This window comes from Anolis carolinensis, chromosome 5 (assembly GCF_035594765.1).
Source record: "Anolis carolinensis isolate JA03-04 chromosome 5, rAnoCar3.1.pri, whole genome shotgun sequence".
In the NCBI taxonomy this organism is placed as follows: Eukaryota; Metazoa; Chordata; class Lepidosauria; order Squamata; family Dactyloidae; genus Anolis; species Anolis carolinensis.
In genome coordinates this window covers 159,018,318-159,044,463 of record NC_085845.1, presented here as the reverse complement: position 1 = coordinate 159,044,463, position 26,146 = coordinate 159,018,318, and the positions used below count along the sequence as shown (strand labels likewise).

At 37.4% G+C, this 26,146-nt stretch overlaps 1 protein-coding gene and 1 pseudogene across 1 annotated transcript in view; both read right to left on the bottom strand.

The window, feature by feature from the left end:
* tmtc2 (transmembrane O-mannosyltransferase targeting cadherins 2) overlaps positions 1 to 26,146 on the bottom strand; it is a 229,045-nt gene that overhangs the window by 27,849 nt on the left and 175,050 nt on the right. Inside the window, exons 8-9 of the mRNA XM_062982690.1 lie at positions 22,598 to 22,719; positions 10,415 to 10,496 (exon numbers count right to left, since the gene is read on the bottom strand). Coding sequence (XP_062838760.1) covers positions 10,415 to 10,496; positions 22,598 to 22,719 — 204 coding nt within the window. The remainder of the gene's footprint in view (positions 1 to 10,414; positions 10,497 to 22,597; positions 22,720 to 26,146) is intronic.
* Positions 5,351 to 5,502, bottom strand: LOC134299801 (U2 spliceosomal RNA; annotated as a pseudogene).

The following is a 26,146-nucleotide window of genomic DNA, read 5'->3' as shown; positions in this document are numbered from 1 at the left end:
AAATACATATTTTGCTGTGCTCCAGAGAGTTACCTCCAGGAAACTACTTCAGAATAATTAGGCAAATATATATTTACATTTGTATCTCTCTTTTTTTGTAAAGAACTCAAGTGGATATGCATACAATTATTCAGAATCTCAAGTGGATGAAGATGTCCTTGGTCTGTGTCATTCCACCAAGGTACAAAACAGCAAAGCAATATCCTGGAAATTTGTTACATCTCTCAAATGCTCTAGAAGTACTTAGAAGTTATTGAGTGCTTCAGATGAATCACTATCTCTACTGATAGGAAGAAATCATCTGCATTCAAGCATTCAGCCCATGATCCAATGAAATGTGTAGTCAAACCAATTCAATTCCTTTAGAATAGCCTAAGCTGTAAGGCAACAAATTTGGTTCAAATATCTGATTGAATCAAGTTAGGAAGGGAACATTAGGTATTTGTATGCTTTTATGTTCAATGTGACATTAAATTATTGCCAAATTGGAAGCCTCTCTGAGTCCCCTCCGGAGTGAGATAGAGTGGGGTTAAAATGCAGTAAATAAATAGGTAGAAATTTGAGGATATAGTTGTGTTTGGCATGTGGGCTGTACCCAGTAAGTTAGTCTGCTGTTGTCAGGTGCAAGGAAAGATGTTGTCATTTACACATAATTTGGAGTACAAGTCCAGTTGGCTTCCAGCTGGAATATTGGACACCCTCATGTATGTCCGCTAAGATATCACTACATCTTGGGGTGAATCTGAACTACACCAATGGTAAGAAAAGCTAAGGAACTTTTGTCCAGTCTTATACTCATGATTTACTTCATAACTTATTATAAATTACTATACTACCCTGCAAGAAAAGGAAGTTAAGGAGCTACATAACTAGAATGGAATTGTTTTATAGATGTGTTTTATATTTGTAAGCCGTCCTGAGTCCCCCTTTGGGGGTGAGAAGGGCAGGGTAGAAATGTTGTAATAAACAAATAAATAAAGAGATGGATGGCTGTAATTTCCAACTTATGGTGACACTAAGGCAAACATATCACCTGCCTTACTGCGCAGGGAAGCTTATTTATTATTATTTATTTATTTACAGCACGTTTACCGCGCCTTTCTCAACCCCCAAAGCCTCAAGGTGGCTTCACAGCATAGGCAACAATTCAATGCCTTTAAAAACAGAGTACAATAAATAACCATTTAAAATAGATTAAAATACTAGAATACAATTAAAAACGATTAAAAGCATTTAAGTCTAAACAAGGTAAATCACATGATCCGTAGGCATAGTCCAGGGTTGCAGTGGTGGGCGCTCTCTCCACCCGCCATCTTACAGGGCTTCCTCTTCCCAGGGATCCTTGCATCCCTCACATGCCCTGCATGCCATTCAGGGGACCAGCCAATCAGCAGTGGGCAACTTGCTTCACTATGATTGGCTGGGGTGGGAGGACGAGAGGAAAGACACCTTCTCTCTGGTTTGTCATGCAGTGGCTAGAGAGCTGGGAAAAAGGTAATATGCTGCATGCTTTCCCCTTCCCCAAGTTCTTTCCCATTTTTGTGGCAGTTCATATTTGGTCGGATTTGTTTAGGGACAAAGGTTCATTTTTCGTGCGATAATCAGGCAGTAGTCAAGGTTATCAACAAGCATTCTTCCAAATTGAGTACAATTATGAGACTACTTAAGTATTTTGTTTTAACATGTTTGGCAGCTAACATCTTGCATAGTATGTCCCAGATCTGAACAATGAGATTGCAGATGCATTGTCTCATTTCCAGGAGGACAGGTTTTGGTCCCTAGCACCAGAGGCAGACGAGCTCCCAGCCATGCTCCCTGCAAATCTATGGGATTTTGGGAGGCAAGATGTCTGGCAGGGACTTGTGAAGGTCATTGAGCAGGCTCATCAAATTTAGGTTGGAAGCTAGGATACTGTTCCATTATCTGGGCATACTCCAGAAGGGGATCTAAACAGAGAAAGATAGTTCATTTTGTGTGTGTGTGGGGGGGGGGGGGGGAGTTTAAGGAGAAAAAACATTTCTTCCATTTTCAATGGTAATTCTCTTTGCTTCCCATATAATAAATGACGGTTGTTTTGACAATGGCAACATGTATGGGGGAATAATAGGGAAACAGGGAGAAATGGCTTAACTCCTTCAACCCCTTTCCCCCCATAAAATGGACTATTATTTGCTCTCTATCACTTCCTTGTGGTCTCCGCACAGATAATGGAACAGTACCGAAGCAGGATACAGGAACAAACTGGCCAGTGACCGAGGACAAGATTCTTTATTTTTTGGTCCACTTGAAGAAAGCTTTGTGTTTGCTCATGTCATGAAGCCCCACCTTGTGGGAATGCCTTCTTCAGCAAGGCTGCTGGATTCGGGGAGCCGTGCTAGGCATTCTGGATCAGAAAGCTTGTCAAAGTCTGGGGAAAGCTAGCATCGAGACGGCAAAATAGCAGAAGGCCCCTCTTTTACAAAATCCTCGAACAGATTGTCAAAAGGCTTAAGAGAATCTGCGACATTGATTGGGAGAACTGGTGGATAACTCTCAAAAGGATTGATCAAATACTGAACAGCGAAGATTTTCTCAAGGTTACCCAGAATTCCTTAGCTGAGTATGGATTTGAACCGTGAGTCATAATCTATCACTCTAGTAATTATAGCATTATACCGTTCCAGTATTAGGGAGCAATAAAAGAAATAATCTTATTGATCTTTTCCTAGTATCACTGCTACTTACTCAGAACCAAAATTGAACAAACCTAACAATGAAGGTAAAAATATTATTATTATAATTATATTTATTTATATCCCACTTTATCTGACCAATGGAGACTCACACACATTATTGTTTTAGTATCCAGTTAAGAAAGGGCATATATTCCTTATTCCTTAAATTTGGGGTACAATATCACATCTGCACTCTGATCAGACTACAGACTTTTAAAAACAGTTGATAGAACTTACAGTAATCCTAGAATAAATGATATAGAAAAACTATTGTTTCAAATAATCAAAGTTGCATCAGACTGTGTTCTTTGATCCAGTGGAAGCTTTCACAGATGGAGGGGGGAGAGAAAGAAGGTAATTTTTGCATACATTCATACACAATTCTCTTCATCCACTCCATTTGTTCCAGAACTCCAGGGACTCTGCATTAAGGTGGGGATTTCTGTTCATGCACACCTCTCCTGGAGCAAATAGACTTCTAGAAGTGAAAGGCTAATCCTTAATTTTAATCCATTGTAAAACAAAAAAAGTCTTAGAGCAACAGAACAAAACACTAATATTTCCTGACAAGTCCCCTCCAAGGATAGCCAATGATTATTCCTAATAATTATTATTAATCTGAAGTGCTATACAGTCCTTTAAAGCAATCAAACAAGAAAAAAGGAACAAAAAGTGGAGCCAAAAATACTTTCAGCACTCCAGGATCTCTCCAATCCAGTTTTACTTACAATACTACACTGATATGTGATGTGAGTTATTAACTTCATGCTACGTTAACCAGTCTGAACTAAAAGCAAAAATTAAAAACATTAACCAACAAAAACTCAGCAGGTTCAACTACACAGAAAACTCCATAATCAGTTGTAAAGTACATCAAATGAGTGCATAATTACAGTAATCTAATGTGAATAATCAATTTTATTATAGCAGATAATCATTAAGTAATTTACAATTATTAGGGAAATGTATTATTCTGGGGAAATTAACTTCAAGTCTTGGTGTTTATTAATAAAAAGAGTATTATTTTGCAGAACATGTTTGTTGTTTCCTGCTTGTTATAATAAAAACTGCATATATTTTATCCAAGTTGTATACATATGGTCTCATTTCTCATTTCTCACCTTTGCCCTAGACACTTGCCTACTACTGAGCTGTAACTACAGATTTGTTTTCTGCACTATAAGCCATAGTATTCTAGTCTGAGCCATTCTCATTATTCCATGTTACCAAAAACAAAACAAAAGGCAAAAATCTGCTCAACTGGAGATAGTTTTTTCATGTTCTCATATTAACTGCTGGATATTTAATGCATTCACTATTTTAATTAATGTTTCTATTCCTGTATGGATTGTATTATCTTCTGTATTTTGCATTTTGCTAGCTGAGTACAGAAGAATCATTTCTTCATTAATGTAAGTGTTGAGATTTCCCTGAACATATACTTAAGATTTCTTTAAGATGTTAAAACTCTTCATGTATCATACATACAAGGGGCATTTCTAGTGAGTGCACAGGTACAGTAGTGTGATATGAGTAATCAAGAGGGGAAAACAAGAAAACTCATGGATCTCTTGTGTCAGGATGAACACATGGTTTAAACACAAAGTCTCAGACTTCTGTATATAAATTAAAATTGAATGGCTACTGATTTGGTTTGATGGGAATTGCAGTTGAAAAAAATGTTGTAGATTATATGCATCCAAATCAGTAGACTATCCAAAATCATAGAGAGTAGAGAGGTGTGCGAAAAATTTTCCTTTGTTGCCTTCATGCTATCGTTTTGTTTTGATCGTTCATCTACACAAAACGAATGATGACATTTTCGTAGGAAATGAGAGGTGGCACGAAAATGAATGCCGCACAGTCATTGTGCTTGCTTTCGTTTTGCTTTCATTTTTCTTTCGTTTTGGCACTGTAACAATAAGCAGGTACTGACAGAGGCCTGTTTTCCCATTACAGCTGATATGTACCAATGGGTGTCAATAATAATGTTAATATTAATAACGATAGTTACTCTGGGACCCTAAGCTGAGTCTGGGAGAGGAGTGCTTCCCCATTATATCTGATGTGTACCAATAGATATTAATATTAATAATAATAGTTACTCTAGGACCGTAAGCTGAGTCTGGGAGAGAAGTGCTTCCCTATTACATTTGATGTGTACCAATGGGTCTTAATATTAATAGTAATATTAATAATGATAGTTACTCTGGGACCCTAAGCTGAGTCTGACAGTGCTTCCCCATGATGTGTGCCAATGGGTGTTAATAATAATAATATTATTAATAACAATAGTATTCTGGGGAAGAGCCAAACATTTTAAAAGCTGGTGGGCTAAAAGGGGTTGAAATGCCCTCTATGTGTGGTGATTTTCACCCCTCTAGCCCAAAAGGAGGGGGGTGAGCCTCAGAAGCCCTCCCATTGCAGCCAATGGTCCGAATTTTTTTGTTTTTTCATAAGCCAGATTATGATGCAGATGAAATGTCAGGAGGAAATGCTGCTCAAACACGGCCATACAGCCCTGAAACCACGCAACACTCCATCAAGTACTAATGTTCGCAACATAACTGTAATATTATACAGATTTATATTAATGTAACTGAAGTCAATAGGTCTTACCTCTGAAAAGATATACCTAGGACTCGACCATTTATAACTAGATCTTTCCCCAAACAGTTTCCCCCCAAAAATGCAGACATTTCTAGAAATGGGTAAAATCTCTAATCAAATGAATTCATAATGGCTCAGCATACTACACTTGATCTTAGCCAAAAGGCCGAGAAGTGATGAGGTTCTAGCAATGGACCATTAACAACTGCAGAGCTTGGCTAATAAATCTTGTTCGCCAACAAACATGGAAATTCCATTCATGCAGGGAAACCCAGCTTATTATATTGCAGTGCTGTGATGCCTCATGGGCCTTGTAGTCCTGTTCCTGGTACTATCGTGGCAGATGAAGAGGAAAACATGGGGTTTTTGCCGGTTCAACAAGAGCCGGAGTCCCTTCACCTGCCGGATGTTGATGTTTGCCCTCAAGAATTCAGTAAACCAGGCCTTGGGCAGTACTCCCCTCCGTTTCCCAGGAAGGAATCTTATTCTAGAGACAGAGGAGTTAGAGAAGCTAATCGGAGAAGCTTAAGAATCGCTGCCAAACAACTGGCTGATTAGGTCTGCTTCCCTTGGGAAATTCTAAGGAGTAATGCATCTGGACAGAGTGGGTTTCGCTTCTCGTTCTCTAGGGAAAGAGATGTTGGCGGGAAAACGAGACCCAATATAGGGGTTTGGCGCGAGAGATTCTTTGCGTTGTCAATTGATCAGCTTCAGGAGAGAGATCGTGTGTAGACTTCGTAACCCCAGTTCCTTGCTTCCCGGATCAAGTTTTCGAGCCTTGCCTTGCAGTTTAACCACGGACCCTGTTCCACGCTTCACGTTTTGCCTTGTTTCTAGTCACGGACCTAGTCAAGAATCAAGTTTATTTCCAGCCTTGTTGTCAAGCTTCATTGGACTTCTAAGACTGACATTTCCCCACACTATTGCTTGGCAAGAGTGTGTGTTTCGGTCAAGTGGATTAAAACTTTGAACTCTAATATCATTTATTGGACAATACATTTTTGGACTATATTTGACCTCTTTTGAAAGGTCTGTTTCTGAACTATATTCTTCACTTGTTTTTATTGCTTTTATATATTTCTTTAATAAAGATATTAGATAGAGACTGGCCTCCGTGTAAGGTTATTGGTGCCCAGCAGCCAGGGGTCTGACAAGTGCTCACTAACCCCACATACAGAAGAGCCTACATTCTGGCTAGATTCAATATTATGCCATCCCCATCCCCGCTCCATAGAGGAAGACTCAACGGCCTACCATCTCACATATTCTTCTGCACTGCCTACTCTACCAGGAATTAAGATCAAGTTTACAGCAAGTTTTAGATTTTATGAAACATCAAACAGAGCCAGACAAAGTAATCATGCTTTTAAACTCTCAAGATTTTAATTGTTGCCTCAGAGTGGCAAGGTTTCTGAATGAAGTTTTCAAACTGAATGTATGACAAATGCAAAGTTTTCTATTGTATAATGTACACTGCATTTTACACTGTCTTGTTATATATGTCAATAAAGGCTTATTGGATTGGAATGGCTCAGTATAAAATGAATTTGAAAATCTCATGGTACGGCAAAATGTTACATGATGCAGTGAATGAACAATCAAGGATTTCTTTTGGCTTTTTCTATGGCATTGAAGACTGAAAAGCACTAAGAATCCTTTCCTTTGACATTTCACTGGTTTCATCTAGTTATCAAAATTCCTATCATTTGCAAACACTATCTTTACAGGTTATTGCAATAACTGTACAAAGCTGATATGATAGAAAGGAAGTACAGTATAAAAACGGCTAGGGAGAACTATATAAATATGAAAAGACATTCTGACAAGACCATAGAAATAAAATGTTTAATGCATACAGAACTCGTGAGTTCTAAGTCATAAATGGCTATTTATACCTTTTGGCACTTTGATGGGCTCTAGTATTTTTTAGGAGTATCGATACCGGTATATCACTTCTTGATGTGCCAAAAGATCATTATTTGAGATATACGTTAGTAATATGGGTTGAATTCCCAGTGGTTTATCACAGCTATAAACGGTTTATGAAGTGTACAAAAGACAACTTGCTAAAGCAAATTCATGAGAAATTGAGAGGAAATGTCTGGAGTGTCAACCTAAGATATGTCTTTGCTAATGGTAATTGATCTAGAGACAAACAATTCATACTGCTTGGCTAGGTTGTGAAGGAAAAGGAAAGATGAAACAATGCTTAGGAATTTGTTAACAAAACATTTGACTTCTTTAAAATGCATAGAGGACATCTCTTAAAGATATACCTTAAAGAATATATGCCTTAGCTGAGGCTGAGGTGTGATGGAATATACCTAGCCTCTCCCAGGTCTTTCAAGCTCCCAATTTCTTTCCTCTCCTACACACCCAAGCAGTATTCTTTTTTAATGATTCGTTTAGTGTACATCATATTTCCAAGTTCAGAACTTCAGCAGCTCTTCAATAAAGATTCAGATGTCAAAATAATGCTCTTCACTTCCATAGCATTAAAATGCACTAATGCAGTTGCTTGTGTAATGGCACAAGCAAATGTGCAACAGGAACCTCAATCCACTGTCCCCATTTTGAAACCACTTTGAATGAAGAACAAGTCTTAGTCATGCTTTTCTGAAATCTAACACTGTTTCCAAACCCAGTGGAGCCACTTACGCCAAGGTGTTTTGACCTTCTTCCAGGATCAAGGAAGTACAATTGTTGGCAGAAAAGGAGTTACACCAGTGCAAGTTACAACAGAAACCTGGCCAACAACAACCACGAGTCACTGGTCACTCCACTTAAGAGGAAACTTTTCACGTTCTATTACATTTTCGCCAGAGGATATAGCCATCTCTTCTAAGGATATTTCTTCCTTAGCCTCTGCTTTCCTTGCACTACACTGTACACAAGACCACAGAAATAATGATGTGCCCTTTGGGACTATAAAAGACATTTCATCAAAATGAAGCCTCTGAATGTCCACATCCTGCCAGACTTCAGTTATCTGTGGATATATTTGTCCAACCAGGTTATATCTGTTCCACACTATTTTAATGGTTATGACTCAATTCCAAGGAAAACTGAGGTTTGTAGTTTGGATTTAGAAAGTATCAAGAGAAGTACTGTGGATTTTATTCCAGCAATGTAAAGAGGTACTCAGTGTACTTACAGAGATTGCAGTTCAGGGAAATATGATAGAGCTCTCTATGAGAGATTTATATGTACAGTGCCCACCAAACTACAAATGTCAGGATTCCTTAAAATTATGTTGCAATATATAAAGTGGTATAATGGTGGCATATGTAGTGCAGATGAAATCAGAGTTCTCCTTCAGAGGTAAATCATCCACTCAGAATCCCCTGAAATCTGCTCTTGAGGGTCCTTGCCATGCTATGATTTCTCTTTTGTGATGTAAACCAGTTTTTAAGTAGATGTATTCCTCATTTACCTGTTTTTAACCCTCTCTATCAAACACAGAACTACCTGTGAGCATTCATGTTAAAGGCTCCTTCCTCTGGGTTTCTGGTCTAGCCTAGACACTATGTAACCTGAATGCTAATTATGTTTTATTGAGACAGGACAGGCAAGGCCATAACCTATTGGTTTCAGTTGCTTCTTTTCATTTCAGTTAACCATAGTTTATCATGTTCTGACAATATCACAAGCTACAGTTAATGAAAAACAAGACATACATTTCTACTTCCTTGCAATTCTGTTGAAGGGGAGCGTGAGAGGGGGTAGGGAAGTTTATTCTCATTATGATAAGCTAGTTTCTCCTGGCATTACCTGCCTCTGCAAATGTTGCTTGTAAAACACCACTCAGTGAAATACCCCCGCTTCAATTGTTCGCCTTTTAGGGTAGAGCTGAGACAAAATTTCTGCTTCAACCCAGTAGAGTCACTTCTACTCTGTGTAAATAATACTAAGTTGAATGCTTCGTATAAAGTAGTTCCAACTCCTTGCTTCCCCTCCAAACTATTCTAGGGAGTAATTTCAACATTAAAGAAGTTATCTCTAGGTGAACACACATATGTCCTCCACCTCTGTGGCTTATCATGTCAATCAAACCACACATTCTTGATTGTCTCTTCTCATCCAAGCAAAACTCTTATTGCCATGGTTTGAAGCTACCTTATCACTCCTACTTCTCTGGATATGGATGCATTTTGTTTAGGAGCCAAGATGGAATGAGCACAAGAATGTTAAAATAATGCTCCTTTGGTCATAAAATGGGCCCTTATTGCAATCCACACATTGCTATTCGAAATACACAAAATTAAACATGGAATATCAGCATAATACAAACACACAAGCTGAACATTTTCCTAAAGGTTAGCCACTAAGAGATTTATCAAGTAAAAAAGCCTAGGTGAAGGAGGGAATTTTTCATCTGCTTTCTGAAACAGTATGAAGAGGATCCCTCAGTGGAGAGTTTTATTTCAAATCTGTACTGCCCCACTGAAAAAGCAATTCTCCCTATTTAACAACTGCCACAGTTCTCTTGTCTGCAGCAGGGGAGAACAGCTTTTCTTCTGCTGAGACGTGCATTCATTCAGGGGTTAGCTCTCTTAGGGCCAAAGTGAATTGTACATTATAGGATACATCTATATATGTGATGTTAAAGAAAACTCAACTATCTTGACTCTGTATTGCAGATGAATATTGATTTGCCTGCCCAGAACCACAATCACTAGCCCTGGAAAAACAAAGATGCCAATGAACCTTTCAGAACTATTGATTTTTCTCCATTCTCTTTTGGGAGAGCTAGCAGTTCTGTAGTAAGTTTTACTTGAATGTCATGCAACTATAAAAAGAAAAAGTAAGAACTCTTTTTTGTTGTTCTGATGCCCAAGTTTCCACCTACTGAGGCTCTGTTTGCACAGCATGAATTGCATGTATCACTAGAATTCTCTTCACATAGTGCAGTCAGCTAGACTTTAGGTTCAAGCTGTCACAGTGTGAATTATACCCTGGAAAAAATTAACAGACACATTTATTCTTATTCTTTAAACAACATCCTGTCAATAGCAATTTTAAAATCCTTATCACTCAGATAAACCAGTAAGCAGAAATATGTGAAGAAACAAGATCCAATGAAAACTTACCATAATGCATGTAGCAGTTTCCCTTTGTGGGATCTAGTTGAATTGCCTTTAAGAAATACTTTTCTGCTTCATTTTTACGACCCTTAAGAAAAAGAAAATGCAGACACAGATGGTTTATTGGACACTGTATCATTGCAATTTTGTCCTGTAGCAATATACTAGTGCATAAATGGTAAGAGAAAGTACTACAATGGGAAAAACTACAATATTCCTCATTTTCTCTAAATGATAACACCTGCTAGAATACAAAGTTTAATTCCATATTATTTGTGTGTTTTTTTCCAAGCGAACTAGTTTTGCACTTTCCAAAAGAAGTAGCCATTTAGTTTGTTTCAACTACAACAAAGTTTCCTGAGGTACTTTAGTAACTAATATTATTATTTATTTGTACCCCGCTTTATTTCTCCTGAAGGAGACTCAAAGCAGATTAAAATAAAAGCATTCGTATACAATTCAAAATATACAAATATACAAACAATAAAACAGAATTAAATATAAACAGTATTACAAAATCTGTTTAAATCCATTAAAACATATTCAGACTTAAAAACCATGCACCCCCTGACTTGATCTTAAAAACCTTCATCTTTAAATGCCTGTCTGAATAAAAAGGTTTTAGCCTGTTCATTGGAAGGACAGCAGAGAGGGGGGCATTTTGGTTGCCTTGGGCAGGGAGTTCCAGAGCTGTGGGTCAGGCACTAAGATGGTCCGTTCTCTCATTCCCACCAACCAAGCTTGAGATGGAAGTGGAACCAAGAGAAGGACCTCTCCTGAAAAACTCAGGGCCCAAGCAGGTTCATAAAAGGAAATGCTATCAGTCAAATAGTCTGGACCTGAACAGCATACATTTCCATGGACAGTTTTCAGGAAGACTCATGTTATCATAAAATCTACTATTTAAATATATTTAGGGCTTGGCTGTAAATGATGGATTTGGTAGTGCATTCAGGGTGAAAACTAAAAGCACATAAGCATGTGTACTGGTCAGTTGGTTTGTGATATAGTGTGCTGCTGAGATGGCTATTGTGTAGCTGTATGGTGATGTCCAGAAAGTGGACTTGTTTTGTTGATAGGCTGAGCTAGATGGTGGGGTGGAAGTTGCTGATTCAATGCCATACATATGTGAAAAACCAGATCATATATCTAAAACAGTAAACATATAACTATGCATTAAAATCAGTAAGACTATTAAACATTTAGACATTAAGAAGATAATTAAAATATGATATAAACATTGAAATCATGTGATCCAAAATCATAGACCGGGGCAGTTCCAAATGTCAGTTGCACATATTCCTTATTAATTTCTTGCACTGCATTATTTTACTGGCCAAAAGCTTGGTCCCACAGCCATGTTTTTGTCTTCTTTCTGAAGGCCAGGAGGGGGATTCCATCTCATTGAACACTCAGCTTTCTATTTCTAGAAAAGGAGAACAATTCACCAGATTTCTTCCTTGCCTGTTATGCTTCATAATGCAGAGTTATTACCATAAAGCCAAAAAGCAATGCTAAATATTTCCGCATCCACTGAAGAGCACCATAATCAGTTTCTTGAAGTATCATACTGAAATCTGTCCTCTGAATCCCTTTAAGTTTTCTTTTCTAAGAGGCTTTCCATTTCCCCTTTTTCATTCTTAGATTACCTTTAATTAAGAGTTTGCTTTGCACTTATCCTTTCTGCTTGCCTGGCTTATTTTATTGTGAAGTGGTCAATAGTACTGGACACAGTATGCATGTGTTCTGCTACATGATGCTCTATCAAAATTTGTAGCCTCTTTAGATGCCCATCTTTCCTGATTTGAAAAAGCCATTCCTCCACATTCACATTTTTATTTTTGCAGATTTAATTATTTATGAGTTTAATTAAAATGTTATCTCTAGGAATCTCTAGGTCCTCCAGTGTGATTCTACGGTCGACTTCTACCACTTATGCTGGAGGACTGAGAGATTTCTAGAGAGAATGCTGGAAATCTCTAAGTCCTCCAAGTGTGACTCTATCATCAATTTCCAGCTGCAGTCAACCAAAGTGTCATGTTGAAAGACCAAGAAATTTGTAGAAAAATGATCTCACATAAAAATAGCAAATTTCTTTAGTCATAGTTTTTCATGGGCAGTGTTATGTTCTGTTGCTCAGTTATTGCAAATGTGGTTTTCTGTGTGTGTGTGTGCATATATATACAGAGAGAAATAGAGAGAGCATGCCACAGCATGACTACTGGAGCAACGTTATTGTGCACTCTGAAATGGAAATGTATTGTTATTCCAACAAAAAAAATTATTAGAGAGCAATGAATTGGTAGAGATGGATAAGCTGATAATTTTGATTAAAGTCATTAGTAAGTTTGTTCACATGTAATAGACTTTTAAGGAAAAAGCAAAGCTGATAAGATGGCTAGTTTTTGAATATTAATATGAGTTAAACTTATCTACAAAGTGTAACAAGTTAGGCCAAGAGAGAGAGAGGTACAAATTTAAGAATTAACAAACCAAAGTGGCGAGTGCTCGCCGGAGGGACAGGGCTCATCCTTACGGTAGGTCAGATAACCAGAAGTCAGTTAACCGGAACTCTACTGTATATATAATATATATTCTTTTCTTTGTTGTGTCAAGTTTTGAATGTATGAATGTTTCCTCTTTGGGGGAGATAAAGCAGGGTGTAAATATAATAATAATAATCATCATCATCATCATCATCATCATCATCTCAGCCGGCATTTGGAAACAATAGACATTGACAAAATTATGATCTGCCAACTGCAAAAGGCCACCCTATTGGGATTTGCACGCATCATCCGAAAATACATCACACAGTCCTAGACACTTGGAAAGTGTTCGACTTGTGATTTTGTGAAACGAAATCCAGCATATCTATCTTGTTTGCTGTGTCATAATAAAATAACAACAACAATAATAATAAATTGCATTCTAATAGAACAGTGGTTCTCAACCTGTGGTCCCCTGATGTTTTTGGCCTACAACTCCCAGAAATCCCAGTCAATATATCAGCTGTTAGGTTTTCAGGGAGTTGAAGGCCAAAAACATCTGGGGACCCCAGGCTGAGAACCACTGTAATAAAAAGAAGCCCAGAGTTTGTGGAACCCCATTCAAACATCCTCCTTCTCAAAAGTGTCTTTCTGTTAGTAGGTTCATGAGGTGCCTCCATGGCAATCTTGAATGTTTTTAATATACCTTCCTGGCCATACAGCAATACAGTAGTATAATCTCCAATGGCCATATTTGATGACACCCAAAGGCAGGAGTAGAACCAAATGACAAAAAAGACCACTTCAGACCTATCTGGTTATTTTCCTTTTTTTCTTGGTTACTGAAAGGACAAAAATAGATGAGACAGAGCGAGAAACAGAAAGATAGAAAAGACAGATAGTGAAAACTCAGGCGGGATCTCACTCAAGCCACTCTAATTCACCTCCTATTGCATTATAGTATTTTAGTACTGTATTTGGAAATACAAGGCCAAGAAGCAAGTCTGTACCAGTCATCATTTCTTTTGTCCCCTTTCTGAAATAAACCTAATGCCAGTAGCATTGCTCTGTAACATTTTACCATTTGAGGAATGGGGAGAGCAGAACAATATTCTACTGGCCTTAGGCTAATGCAGCGAGTAATGCTATACACACACACACACACACACACACACACACACACCACTGATCTTTCTGATTGAAAACACTTTTAAAATAATGGAACCCTGGGAATAATTGAAATGAAGAAAATCCAATTATTCAATAAAATGTGACATTTTATTCAAATAGGTTGACATTTCTATTTGATTAAAATGCTATAAAATCTGCATACAAGGTAGGAGAAACTTTGCAAGAACACACCTCTCTCTATTAGTGGACTTTCTTTTTTTTCACATTCAGACCAGTATACTTTTGACAACTGGCAGGGGGTTGAGGTCTGTGTGCAGGTGGTCCAGCTGGCATACTTAAAGCCACTGAACAATTTAGATTTCTAAGCTGCCAGCAGGAGAGGCTAATGCCGTCAAACAGCTATGCATAATGCAACTGAAGTCATTCACGCGCATGTTGCCAGCATACCATTAGTTTACTTCCCCAATCAAACTTGTTTTGAACATAAATGTTTCACATTTAAGAAAAGACTTCCTCTCTTCGGTTAAACACAATGGCTGTGACAGGAAGACTTAACTGTTACATGAAAAGATGTCTTGATATGTGTTACAACTAAACAACAGTGAGTCAGACATGCTCATCTCCAGATGTTGGCAACTACCATAATCCTTCCCCATTAGATATATATATACTATGGCCGATGGTTCATAAATTGCCTGCTCTGCTGTATGTGAACAACCATTTAGGATAGGAAAGAACACAGGTCAGGAGCTAGGGCACTTTGGAGGCTTAGGGGCTCTATTTTCACAGAGCCCCTGCAGTAGTAGTAGTAGTAGTAAACTTTTATTACTGTCAATGACCAGCTCGTAACAGGGGTACCCAGTTCTGTACATCCATGTCAGACCTCATTAATAATAATATCATAATAAAAAATTTAAAAACCATTATAAAATTGAATTATTTACCAATTAAAAATCTAGGCTAAAGACCACATACAAGTAACTATTGAAGCCTAACTAATCCCACAGGATCCTCTGGGGCAGTCTCAAGGGAGGGAGTGGGGATGACACCGGGGGGAGGGGGGAAGAGCCCCTGCAAAAATATTGTGTTACTCTCAAAGCAATTTTAAGGGGCAGAGAGGTCATTTTTATCTCATTATTTGGCTCCCTACATCATTTTAGGTCCAGGAGAACCTTTATTAGCAACAGGAAGTGACTTAAAATTTGCTGCCTGTTTAAAGAAAATGGCCCCTAGAGGCAAAAATTGTGTTGAAAAAACTTTTTAATCCATGGGAACCACAGAAACATCCCTAGGTCCAAGTACAACTCACTGGGTACATTTTATCTAACCCTTATTATTATAAGGGACGTATATGTTTTCCAGCACTTTATATGCTGCTGTTGTGAGTTGAAATTTAACATATGTAGAGTTGCACCTGCTTTACAAAGTTATAATGTATGTTTACATAGTCAACCATCTATTGGAATATTGCTTTTAGTCACATAGGATAAACTACATGATCTGGAGGTGAACTTCATGGGGTGTCTATGCTGTTTAGATTCCATTACCAATACTATCAATTCATGAGGTTGATAGGGTCCCAATCTTAGTTCTAACACAAAGACACACACATATAGCCAAGTGTATCTTCATCAGGTAGCAACAATTGCAGTGGCTCCATAGCCAAACCGGGTTTTTGATTTGGGCCCTGATGACACTTTGATGTCTTCACATTCATCTTTGCTGTATTCACACTTTGGATTTTTAAGTTCATTAAAATTTAGCTCCCACTTAAAAATTTGTAAGCATATGGAAGAACGCAGCGATTCTGTCACAGGAAGATTAGAAAATGAAATTATGTGACCTTGCTGAGATGGATAAATTGAGTGTTTAGATTACAGAAAAGTCATTAAGTAGTTTTAATAAGGATTGGAAAATAATAATTGCTTTTCTGAGGGATTATTGTAAGAAATTATCAATAGTTGGATTTGAAGATAGTTTTAAATAATATGTGAAAGTTCATGTAAAGTATATTTTAGAGGAAGTATGAAAATTCTAGTACCCACAATAATAAGCTGGGAAGTTGGAAGTCATTTATCTTCCCCCCTTTTTTGTTTCTGTTTAAAGTCTGTGTGGCATGTTAATGTAGTTTTATATTATATAAAAATTATGTGTCTCAAGGAAAGCACACATATTAACACATGTAATTGTAAGCACATGTCTAAACAATGTATTGAAAATCAGCTCTCCATATTTACCAGTTTGACTATTGTGGATTTGATTATTTGCAGATTTGATTTTTTCCCCTAGGAATCTCTAGGCTTTCTAGTGTGATTTAGTCAACTTATGGCAACAGTTGACAACAGAGTTTTCCAGGAGGAGCTAGAGTTTTCCACAGAGGTGGTAAAAGAATAGGGTTTTTATTTGCATTTTCCCACTTTTGTGCAGGTCTTTCATTTCAGTGAATGAAGAGGCCTGACAGCAGTGTGAAATAGTCTCAAGGCAGTGGAGACACATATGGATTAACAATGCATGAGGCATGAAGGCTTCACTTTAAAGTTAAAGCAACATACAGTGGGGGGAGTATTTTGTCAGATACCAATTGTACAAGTTCTCCCACTTAAAAAGATGAGAGAGGCCTGTAATTGACATCATAGGTAGACCTCAACTATTAGAGACAACATGAGAAAACACATGCAGAAAATCACACTGTCTGATTTTTCACAAATTTATTTGCAAATTATGATGGAAAATAAGTATTTGGTCCATAACAAAAGTTCATCTCAATACTTTGTTATATATCCTTTATTGGCACTAACAAGAGGTCAAACGTTTTCTGCAAGTCCTCACAAGGTTGGCACACACTGTTGCTGGTATGTTGGTCCATTCCTCCATGCAGATCTCCTCAAGAGCAGTGATATTTTGGGGCTGTCACTGGGTCTAATTATTACTCCCACAGTTGATTTCTTCACACCAAGCTGCTTGCCTATTACAGATTCATGTTCTCAGTCTGGTGCAGGGCTACAATTTTGTTTCTGGTGTCCTTCAACAGCTCTTTGGTCACCATAGTGGAGTTTGGAGTGTGGCTGCTTGAGGTTGTGGACAGGTATCTTTTATACTGATAACTAGTTCAAATAGGTGCCATTACTACAGGTAATGAGTGGAGGACAGAGGAGCCTCTTAAAGAAGAAGTTACAGGTCTGTGAGACCCAGAAATCTTGCTTGTTTGTAGGTGACCAAATACTTATTTTCCACCATAATTTGCAAATAAATTCATGAAAAATTTGTGATTTTTGTGATTTTCCATGTGATTTTCTGGATGTGTTTTCTCATGTTGTCTCTCATAGTTGAGGTCTACCTATGATGTCAATTACGGGCCTCTCTCATCTTTTTAAGTGGGAGAACTTATACAATTGGTATCTGACTAAATATTTTATCCCCACTGTAGGTCTTGAAAAAGAAGGGAACAACAACCAAAGAATGAATGATAAACAACAGGTTGTAATTACTGCACGTAAGTCTTATTAGGAATGACTAGGGGTTAAACTGGACATGAGATTCTAGAGATTGCAGCATTTAAAATGCAGATTCTTCAAAAAAATTATGTCAATGCCATAAAAATAGAGACTTAACAATTAGTGACTGGTTTGTGTTTGATTCTTTTTGATGTAACACAAGAAGAAACGTGTGGCCTTTCATGAAACCCCCCAAATCTACCACATTTCTGTAAAAAAAAAATGTGGCTTAAAGGTGCTAACTGCAATCTTCTCTGTTGCCACCAAGAAATAAACAAGCAATGTTGCATATTCTCTGGGTGTTGTTAAGATATGTTTATTTTAAAAGTAAAGTGCCTTCTGTTTCAAAATTAGAGTTACAAGATCCTGGCAGGCAGACAAATATCCTATAATTGGATGGCAAATTCTATGCAAATATAAATTTGAAAGTAAATTTTGGGCATGTGGCCAATCTCATGACAAGCAAGGTTGACAGATGCCAGTTTGCAAAAATAACTACATTTAGAGAAATCTGTCAGCTGCTACAGAAATATTCATGTTTTAAGCCTTTTTATAAATAACTTTGTCGCAAAGAATAACAAAATAAATTCAAGGCAGCTGATCATTTAGGGGAAAACAGAGAGATATAAAGAAGACTCAAACCCAACATCCAGGATTGGGTTAGCCAGACTAACTAGTGTGCCAGAGCTTCCTCTACTGCCAGTCTTACTCTTCTTGTTGTGTGCTTTGAAGTCATTTTGTATTTATGGCAACCCCAAGACAACACTACCATGATTTTGTCTTTGCATGAGTTGTTCAGAAGGGAGTTACCTTGCCTTTCTTTGAGGCTGAGAAAGTATGGCATGTCCAAGGTCACCCAAAAGGTTTCCATGGCTGAAAAAAGATTTTAACTCTGGTTTCCCAGTCTTATAGTCCAACACACATACCACGACACTATACTGGCTCTCTTTCAGAAGTTTCAGATGGACTGCTAGATAGCCCAGACTGAAACAATTTCACTGGCTTCTTATGTGTTTAATCTGCAATTCAAAGTACTGGTTGATATTAAATACTATATGGTTTGGGTCTTGACTCATAAAGCTTTAATCAGTTCTTCTGCTGACCTAATGCACCTTGAGAAATTTAGTGAAGTTCTCTAGAATGCCTCATGTCTGGACAGAAACTGTGGAAAGAATGATCAAAACAACAGACACACGAAGAACATATTAAACTGCATGAAAAAGAAAGACTAGAAGGCAATGTCTCGGTATTCTAGAAGCCAAATGAGCAAAGGGTTGTTGTGTGTTTTCCGGGCTATAGGGACATGTTCCAGAAGGCCATACAGCCCGGAAAACACACAACAACCCTGTGATCCCGGCCATGGAAGCCGTCAACAACACATCAAATGAGCAAAATCAGGAAAGGGTATCCAGTGTTCTGCTTCAGCTTTACACACTACAAACTGTATATCCCTTATCAAAAATGCTTGGATCTTTGGCTGAATCTACATTTCTATTAATGCATTGTAGGAAATGCAGGACACACATAGGCTAATGTGATTTAACCTGGAGTAGGCTAATTAATCCAAATTTACTCTGGGTTAAAAAATTCTGGCAAAGGTCTGAATTGTCAAGGAAAACCCCTAGCTTTGCTCATGTTATTAATGCTCACTACGTGGGGCTGCCTGTGTAGACGGTCCGGAAATTCCAACTAGTTCAAAGGTCGGCAGCTGGGTTACTAACTGGTGCTGGTTATAGGGAGCATACAATGCTGTTATTGAAACAGCTCCACTGGCTGCCAATAAACTGCCGGGCCCAATTCAAGGTGCAGGTATTAACCTATAAAGCCCTAAATGGCTCGGGCCCTGCCTATCTCCGTGATCGCATCTCCCCCTATGAACCAGTACAGGCCTTGAGATCGGTCGGGGAGGCTCTTCTCTCGATCCCACCTCCATCCCAAGTACGGTTGGTGGGAACGAGAAATCGGGCCTTCTTGGAAGTGGGCCCCCCGGCTCTGGAATGCACTCCCAAAAGAGATTAGGCTAACCCCTACCTTATCCACCTTTCATAAAGATCTGAAGACCTGGTGGTTTTGGCAGGTTTTTGAGTAAACTACTCTGAATACCTCCGACCTATGGCAATGGAACATGTTATGTAAGATTCATTCATCCCTGATCGGATTGTTATGATATTGGCCAATGATCCCTGTGTTGTAATTGTTATTTATTGTCTATTTTAATTGTATAGTTGTATTTTTTAATATTCTCAATTTTTGACTATGTAATGTATGCTGTTTAGATTGGAAACTGCTCTGAGTCCCCTCGGGGAGATAGGGCGGTATATAAAGTTTATTATTATTATTATTATTATTATTATTATTATTATTATTATTAATAATAATAATAAATAACATTTCTATTGCACTTTATGCTACTCATTCAGCTGAAAACAGCCCCTATGTTTACCTCATCCCAAGCCCCTTACCAATGAAAACAGTTTGGGTCTCTTACTTCTTTTCTAGTTTACATTTCTCACTCTATGCACTTTCACTGGCCCAGTTCATTTTATGAGCTCACTCAGGTTTTTAACCAATCGTGCTTTACTTTGATTGTGTTTTATTGGATTTGATTATATTTGGATGTGTTTTAATTACAATGACTGTAATCTTCTGGGCTTGGCCCCATGTAAGCCACCCCGAGTCCCATCGGGGAGATGGAGGCGGGGTATAAAAATAAAGTTGTTATTATTATTATTATTATTATTATTATTATTATTATTATTGTTTTGTTTTGGCAGTGGAGACTGCCATCTCAGATCATGTGTGATCCGAGATAATGTCCCCACAGTAATCCTGAGCTCCCCAAGCTCAGGTAGAATGACAGTGACTTTCTACCCTCCCTGATTTCCCCCCAGAACTATAAAAATCCTCCCTAATGTCTCTGCAAGATCTATACTTCTTCAATCTGCATCACTCAAAATGCAACATAGCTTTGGAGGAAGGGATGGAGTTTACTACTCCAAAGCTCCATTGCATCTTGAGTGATGCAGACTGAAAAAGCACAGACCCTTCAGTGATGGTTAGGAGGATTTTCAAATGGTTTTTTGGGAGGAAGGAATCAGGGTAGTACAGGAAGTGTAGGAAAGAACTGCCCATGGCAAGCCTTGTCAAAGGAGGCTTTGGCACAGCTGGGTTGCGTGGTTCATTTCCTTTTGCAAAGGATATTTAGGAGCCCAGTGTAGACAAAATGTGGCTTGTGACCAGCATTTTAATGCCTTTTGTAAATGCATTTTGTGGCTATGTGGAAGGGCCCTAGACCATGTGCTTTCAGATTTTGGAATATTTCTATCTGTATGTGATGGACATAGTGAGATATCTTGGAAATCAGACCAAGTATACCTTATACACATAGTCTGATGCTATTTTTGTAGAGTATATTTTTAATAATTTTGTGCATGAAACAGAGTTTGTGTACACTTTAGGTTACTGGCGCTGTTCTGAGCTCAAATTGTTCCTTTATATACTAGTGGTTTTATTTTGTATTGTACTGTGTGTTTATTTTATGCATTGTTTTAGGCACCTTGTGCCATAAGTTAGCCGCCCTGAGTCCCTTCAGGGAGATAGAGGCAGGGTACAAAAATAAAGTTATTATTATTATTAGCTCAGCATGCATGTGGGCATTTTTGAATTTTGGGTATTATGAATTTTGGAATTTCAGACAAGGAATGCTCGACATATACTATGTGATGAACTAGATTAAAGAACAAACAAGTTTTAAATACTACTGACCACAAACTATTGCCAAGAACTATTGTGCTGATCTAGTCTCATTTGCTGGAATAAAAGATGTCTTGTGGCACCTTAGCATATTTATTTATATGACATAATATATCTGTTAAACTTTAAGGTGCCACAAAATTCTTTGTTGATTTTGCCCTTAAGCAATTCACTTAAACTGGCCTTGGAGATTTGGAGGCGTTTAGAATAGCATGCTCATAGTGCAATGTACCTAAACAGAGTTTCTGGAAAAATAAATAAAATGAAAACAGGGGCTTTAGCCAAGAGTTGGCTGCTTTCCAATTATCTAACTAGCTGTGCCACAACTCAAATGCCTTAACCACTAAATTCTCCTGTTCTTATGGCTTTCTGGAAAAATATACCCTGGTGAGTTATAATTTTTACATATGAATCCATAATATAACTTGACTTGTGGGTTGTGAAACACTTTTAGAGTTGACTCTGGGCTAGGCAATTACAATCTCAACAGCCATTGTACTAGAAAATAGATTGGGTTGGATTTATTTTCTAAAAGGCAAAAAATTGTCTACCATCCTTCTGTTTTTCCAGTCCGTCTAAGATACAAAAGTTTTCACAAAATAGCAAAATCTCATATTAAGATCACAAAGATAACTAAATTAGTACCAGTAACATTATAAAATACAGATATTTAAAATATCAGAAAAGCCCAGTGGCTATATGATGCCATAGTCTTTTCAATAAGAAAGTTCTCAGGTTATTACCCAATGAAGCCATAGCTCCATTACATTGTTTGAGAAAGGGAAAGAGTTTCCTTCCAACCTGAATGTAGACTATGGAACACAGGGGAAATTTATACAGGCAAGAAAATTTACTTCTGCCTGTTCCCATGACATTCACCAACATCTGGTGGGTATTGTGGATTTTACATGGTTAAACTGGCTTGGCTTTGCTTTGGCCAAAGTCAGAGGATATACCATAGTTTGCTTCAGATGGGATATAAGCAGCCAGTGTAGACTATGTACTTCATAGAAAGAGAAAAATATCTGCCCAATCAGAGCTTAGTACCCATGTCTTGTTCAAAGGAATAAAATATTCAGTTCCTTCTCTGAATTCAGTGATAGATGGAGACTCGGGAATGGGGCTAAAGAATTTGTACAGGAGACAGAGAAGGAAAAAAGCTTTTCATCGAACCAACAGGCCATCAACATGTTTATTTACTGAAATAAAAGGAAAATACGGGGAATGCTTATATTGCTATTCAGACAACCTTAACAGATACTGTTGAAAAATGATTTTTTTTTTCAGAATGTGACTTTTAATTTCCTGGTGGTTACACTCACTGTTAAAGCCAGGAGCTTTCCATATGTAAGATGAGCGGGGATGTGGTCTGTTTTGGAGCGCAGGGATTCCACATACCAGTGTTCTGCTTCAGGCAATCTACTGAGTCTCATGTAGGCTTCTCCTGCAGAATAAAATTATGGAGCAATTAGACCTTGTTAGGAGTTTAATGAAATAAATTGATGAGAACATGACCCTTTGACACCCATCTTAGGCTGAGCGGCCAGAAATTCTGTACCTTATCTCTGAATTCCTCTGAACATATATGATTATTATTTATCTAGAACTTTCAGCTTGTAAATTTGGACAATACTTTCTATCCTGATACAGGTAGCTGTAGTAGCATGCTAAAAACTGGCAGCAGGTACTTTGATGTTTAAGCAGAAAAATATGTTTTTAACAACAACAAAAAAGTAATGATTTCTGTAGTCTTTTGTATTTTTTCCAATATTTGTAGATGTGACAATACACCCTTCTACCTACATGCACATATATACAACAATAGCATATTGTGTGATAAGATAAAGGCTTGGTTAAAAACAAAAATAAGAGCTCAGCTGAAACATCAGTGAATAACTAATTTTTGTTAAAATAAATCAGTATTTATGATTGTGGAAACTTCTTGGCAACTTGTAGCATGCTGTTATGTTCAAGAAACCAATTCAGAATATTATGGTCTGTAAAGGCATAAAATTTTCTTTAAAAATCCCTCTTTTTCCAGTGTCCATTTGTGAGGGCTGTGAATATTGCTGAATAGCCTTTAAAGCCCTCATGTCGTTATTGAAAAAGTGCTTTGATATATATCCACCCATTTTTAAAAATATTAAGTGTATGTCCTTTGAACATAATGATCTGAGATTTTGCAGTGAAGTTTTCAAATTAAAATAAATCATGACAATAATTTCTGATAAGAAGGAGGTGACAACTTGGCAATATCATAGAATATAGCAATGAGATTCACTAGTCTCATTAATATCATTGGAAGGTCAATATATGTTATGCTAAATGTCCAATATTGTATATTCAAAACATTAGTTTTTCTTTCATCACACTCTTAGGTCATGAGAAATCACAGGCAGAGAGGCAGAAACTAATTTCTGTTCTGTCTTTTATGAAGCATTCATGTTCCTTCCTTCTACACAATGGAAAATTACTTGACAAAGTAACTGGAGCGAACGAAATATTGTAAGGCACTTGACCACACTGTATAAAATAACAGTTAAAAGTATCCACAATCTAACTAAAAGTGAACAGCTAGAGTGAGGGGGAGAGGACACAAACTTTTCACAGTATTACAATGACTGCATTTTCTGTCTGCTTTTAGTATATAGCTCTGAGAAAGAATAGGAAGAAACACTTAGCTACCATATTTCTGATATAAAAAAGAAATAAAATGGTGCCCTTAAGACTAGTTTTGGTAAGAGATCACCTCAAAGGTTGTAAGAGGTCAGTAGTTAACTCAAAGTTTCCTCTGGACAGCTCTTTCTCTGAATTAATCTTTGAAAGAACTGCATGTGCATTCAATGACACAAGGTTATTCCTTAAGCTGGACAGCCTCAGGCTTCAGCAAGTTGAATAAGGACCTCAACTCCTTTATTCCCGTGCAAGATAGTCAATATCTGGAGTTTCTTAAAACAGATTTCAGAGGAAACAGTCCCAGGTATTGGTGTGGAAATAGCAACCAAATGTCTAGCATGTGGAGATGGATACAACTGGGCCCTTCCAGACAGGCCCTATACTCCAAGATCTGATCCCTGGTTTTCTGCTTTAAACTGGATTATATGAGTCCCCATTGCCAGATAATCTGGGATAAACAGTAAACCTGGGATCACATCTGGGATATAGGGCCTGTCTGGAAGGGCACCCTTTTCCAAGCAAAAGACACGTAGTTGGATGAGGATAAAAAAGCATGAAGCAAAGATTTTTTTATATTATGATGTGGAACAATTTAATGCTCTATTACTAGTCTCACAATTTAATATCTAAGTACAGATACAGCAATAGGGGTGGCACAGAGCATTGAACTAGTTCTACATCAACAAAGATACTGAAATTACTGATAGTTTTGATCTTTAAATGATATACATATTAAAGATACATTGTGAGACTTCTATCACTGTCCCAAGAGAAATCAAATGATTTTAACACAATATCCCCTGAGTGTATGTCATGGAAATAGAATTGTACAGTCCTTAACTCATGCCATAAAAAGAAAGGGTGTGGGAGAAACACATTTATTCCTCAAGAGAATTCCAAGTCTTAATTACACCAGACAAAAACTGTTCTAGGAAATGAAAGATTAGTTATATTTAATATATGCAAGCAATGGCTACAATGAGACACCTTGTTTAGCATACTAATTGAATGTCATCTTAGTATTTAAGGGGACAAGGGGGAAAGAAGCAATTATATTTTACTGTATTTCTCAGTGGGAAAAAGGGGGAAACCCTCTAAAGTCTGGCTTTACAGAATGTAAAAGGAGGAAGTATGTATTCACAGTTCCAGATATAAAATAATATACCTATAGAGTCTTCCCCTGGTTTATTCCCAGTTAACAGAATGGGTTATACTTGGAGGTTAGCTTCAAGCATATATAATGCAAATGTAAGTATTCCACAAATTACAGTGACTCACTAAGCATTTAAACCAATTTATTTGCCCTTAAAATATACTTGTACTATTACATGCAATGGAGGTAAGCATAAGAGAAAAATTATGTCAGTTTCAATGGTTTATAAACAAGCCAGAAGCATTCTGTACATGTATTACAAGAAAAATCAGAATAGTGAAGCCTGAAAATAGCTCGCAACCGGCCATTTATAGCAAGTAAGAAGTGTTTCCATGTGATCAAGTAAACAAGAAACTTTCAAAAGTTTGTGTTTCTTTTAATCTCATAACATCAACAGCCCATTAACCATGCAGAGAAAACCTAAGCCACTAAGAACCTAATTCCAGATGGAGCTACACACCATACCTAATTATTAAATTGTTTCATTTTATTTATTAACAATTACCATATATACTCGAGTATAAGCTGAGGGTAGGAAATGCAGCAGCTACTTGTAAATTTCAAAATAAAAATAGATACCAATAAAATTACGTTAATTGAGGCATCAGTGAGTTAAATGTTTTTGAATATTTACTCTATTTCAAAGAAAAACAGTAAATAACTCTAAATAACTCTATAAGTGGAAAAATAGGATCAGCAAAACAATATGGTATCAACAATAACTTTATAATAATCATCATCATCAACAACAACAACTTCCTTTGTATCCTGCTCTATCTATCTCTCCATGGGGATTCAGGCTGGCTTCCAACATAGTAACATGCAAATATTCAATGCCTATATAAACAATGCAGAGCTAGATACAGATCTATAATTATATATACTAATTTCAAATTTGCATTTCCTCCTGAAACGTTTGCAAATCCTCTATGTAAATTTCCCTCCTGCAATATTTGAAAGCCCTATTTATGAAGGTTTATATCTATCTAGACATCTCTATGTGTGTGTGTGTGTGTGTGTGTGTGTGTGTTTGTGTGTGTTT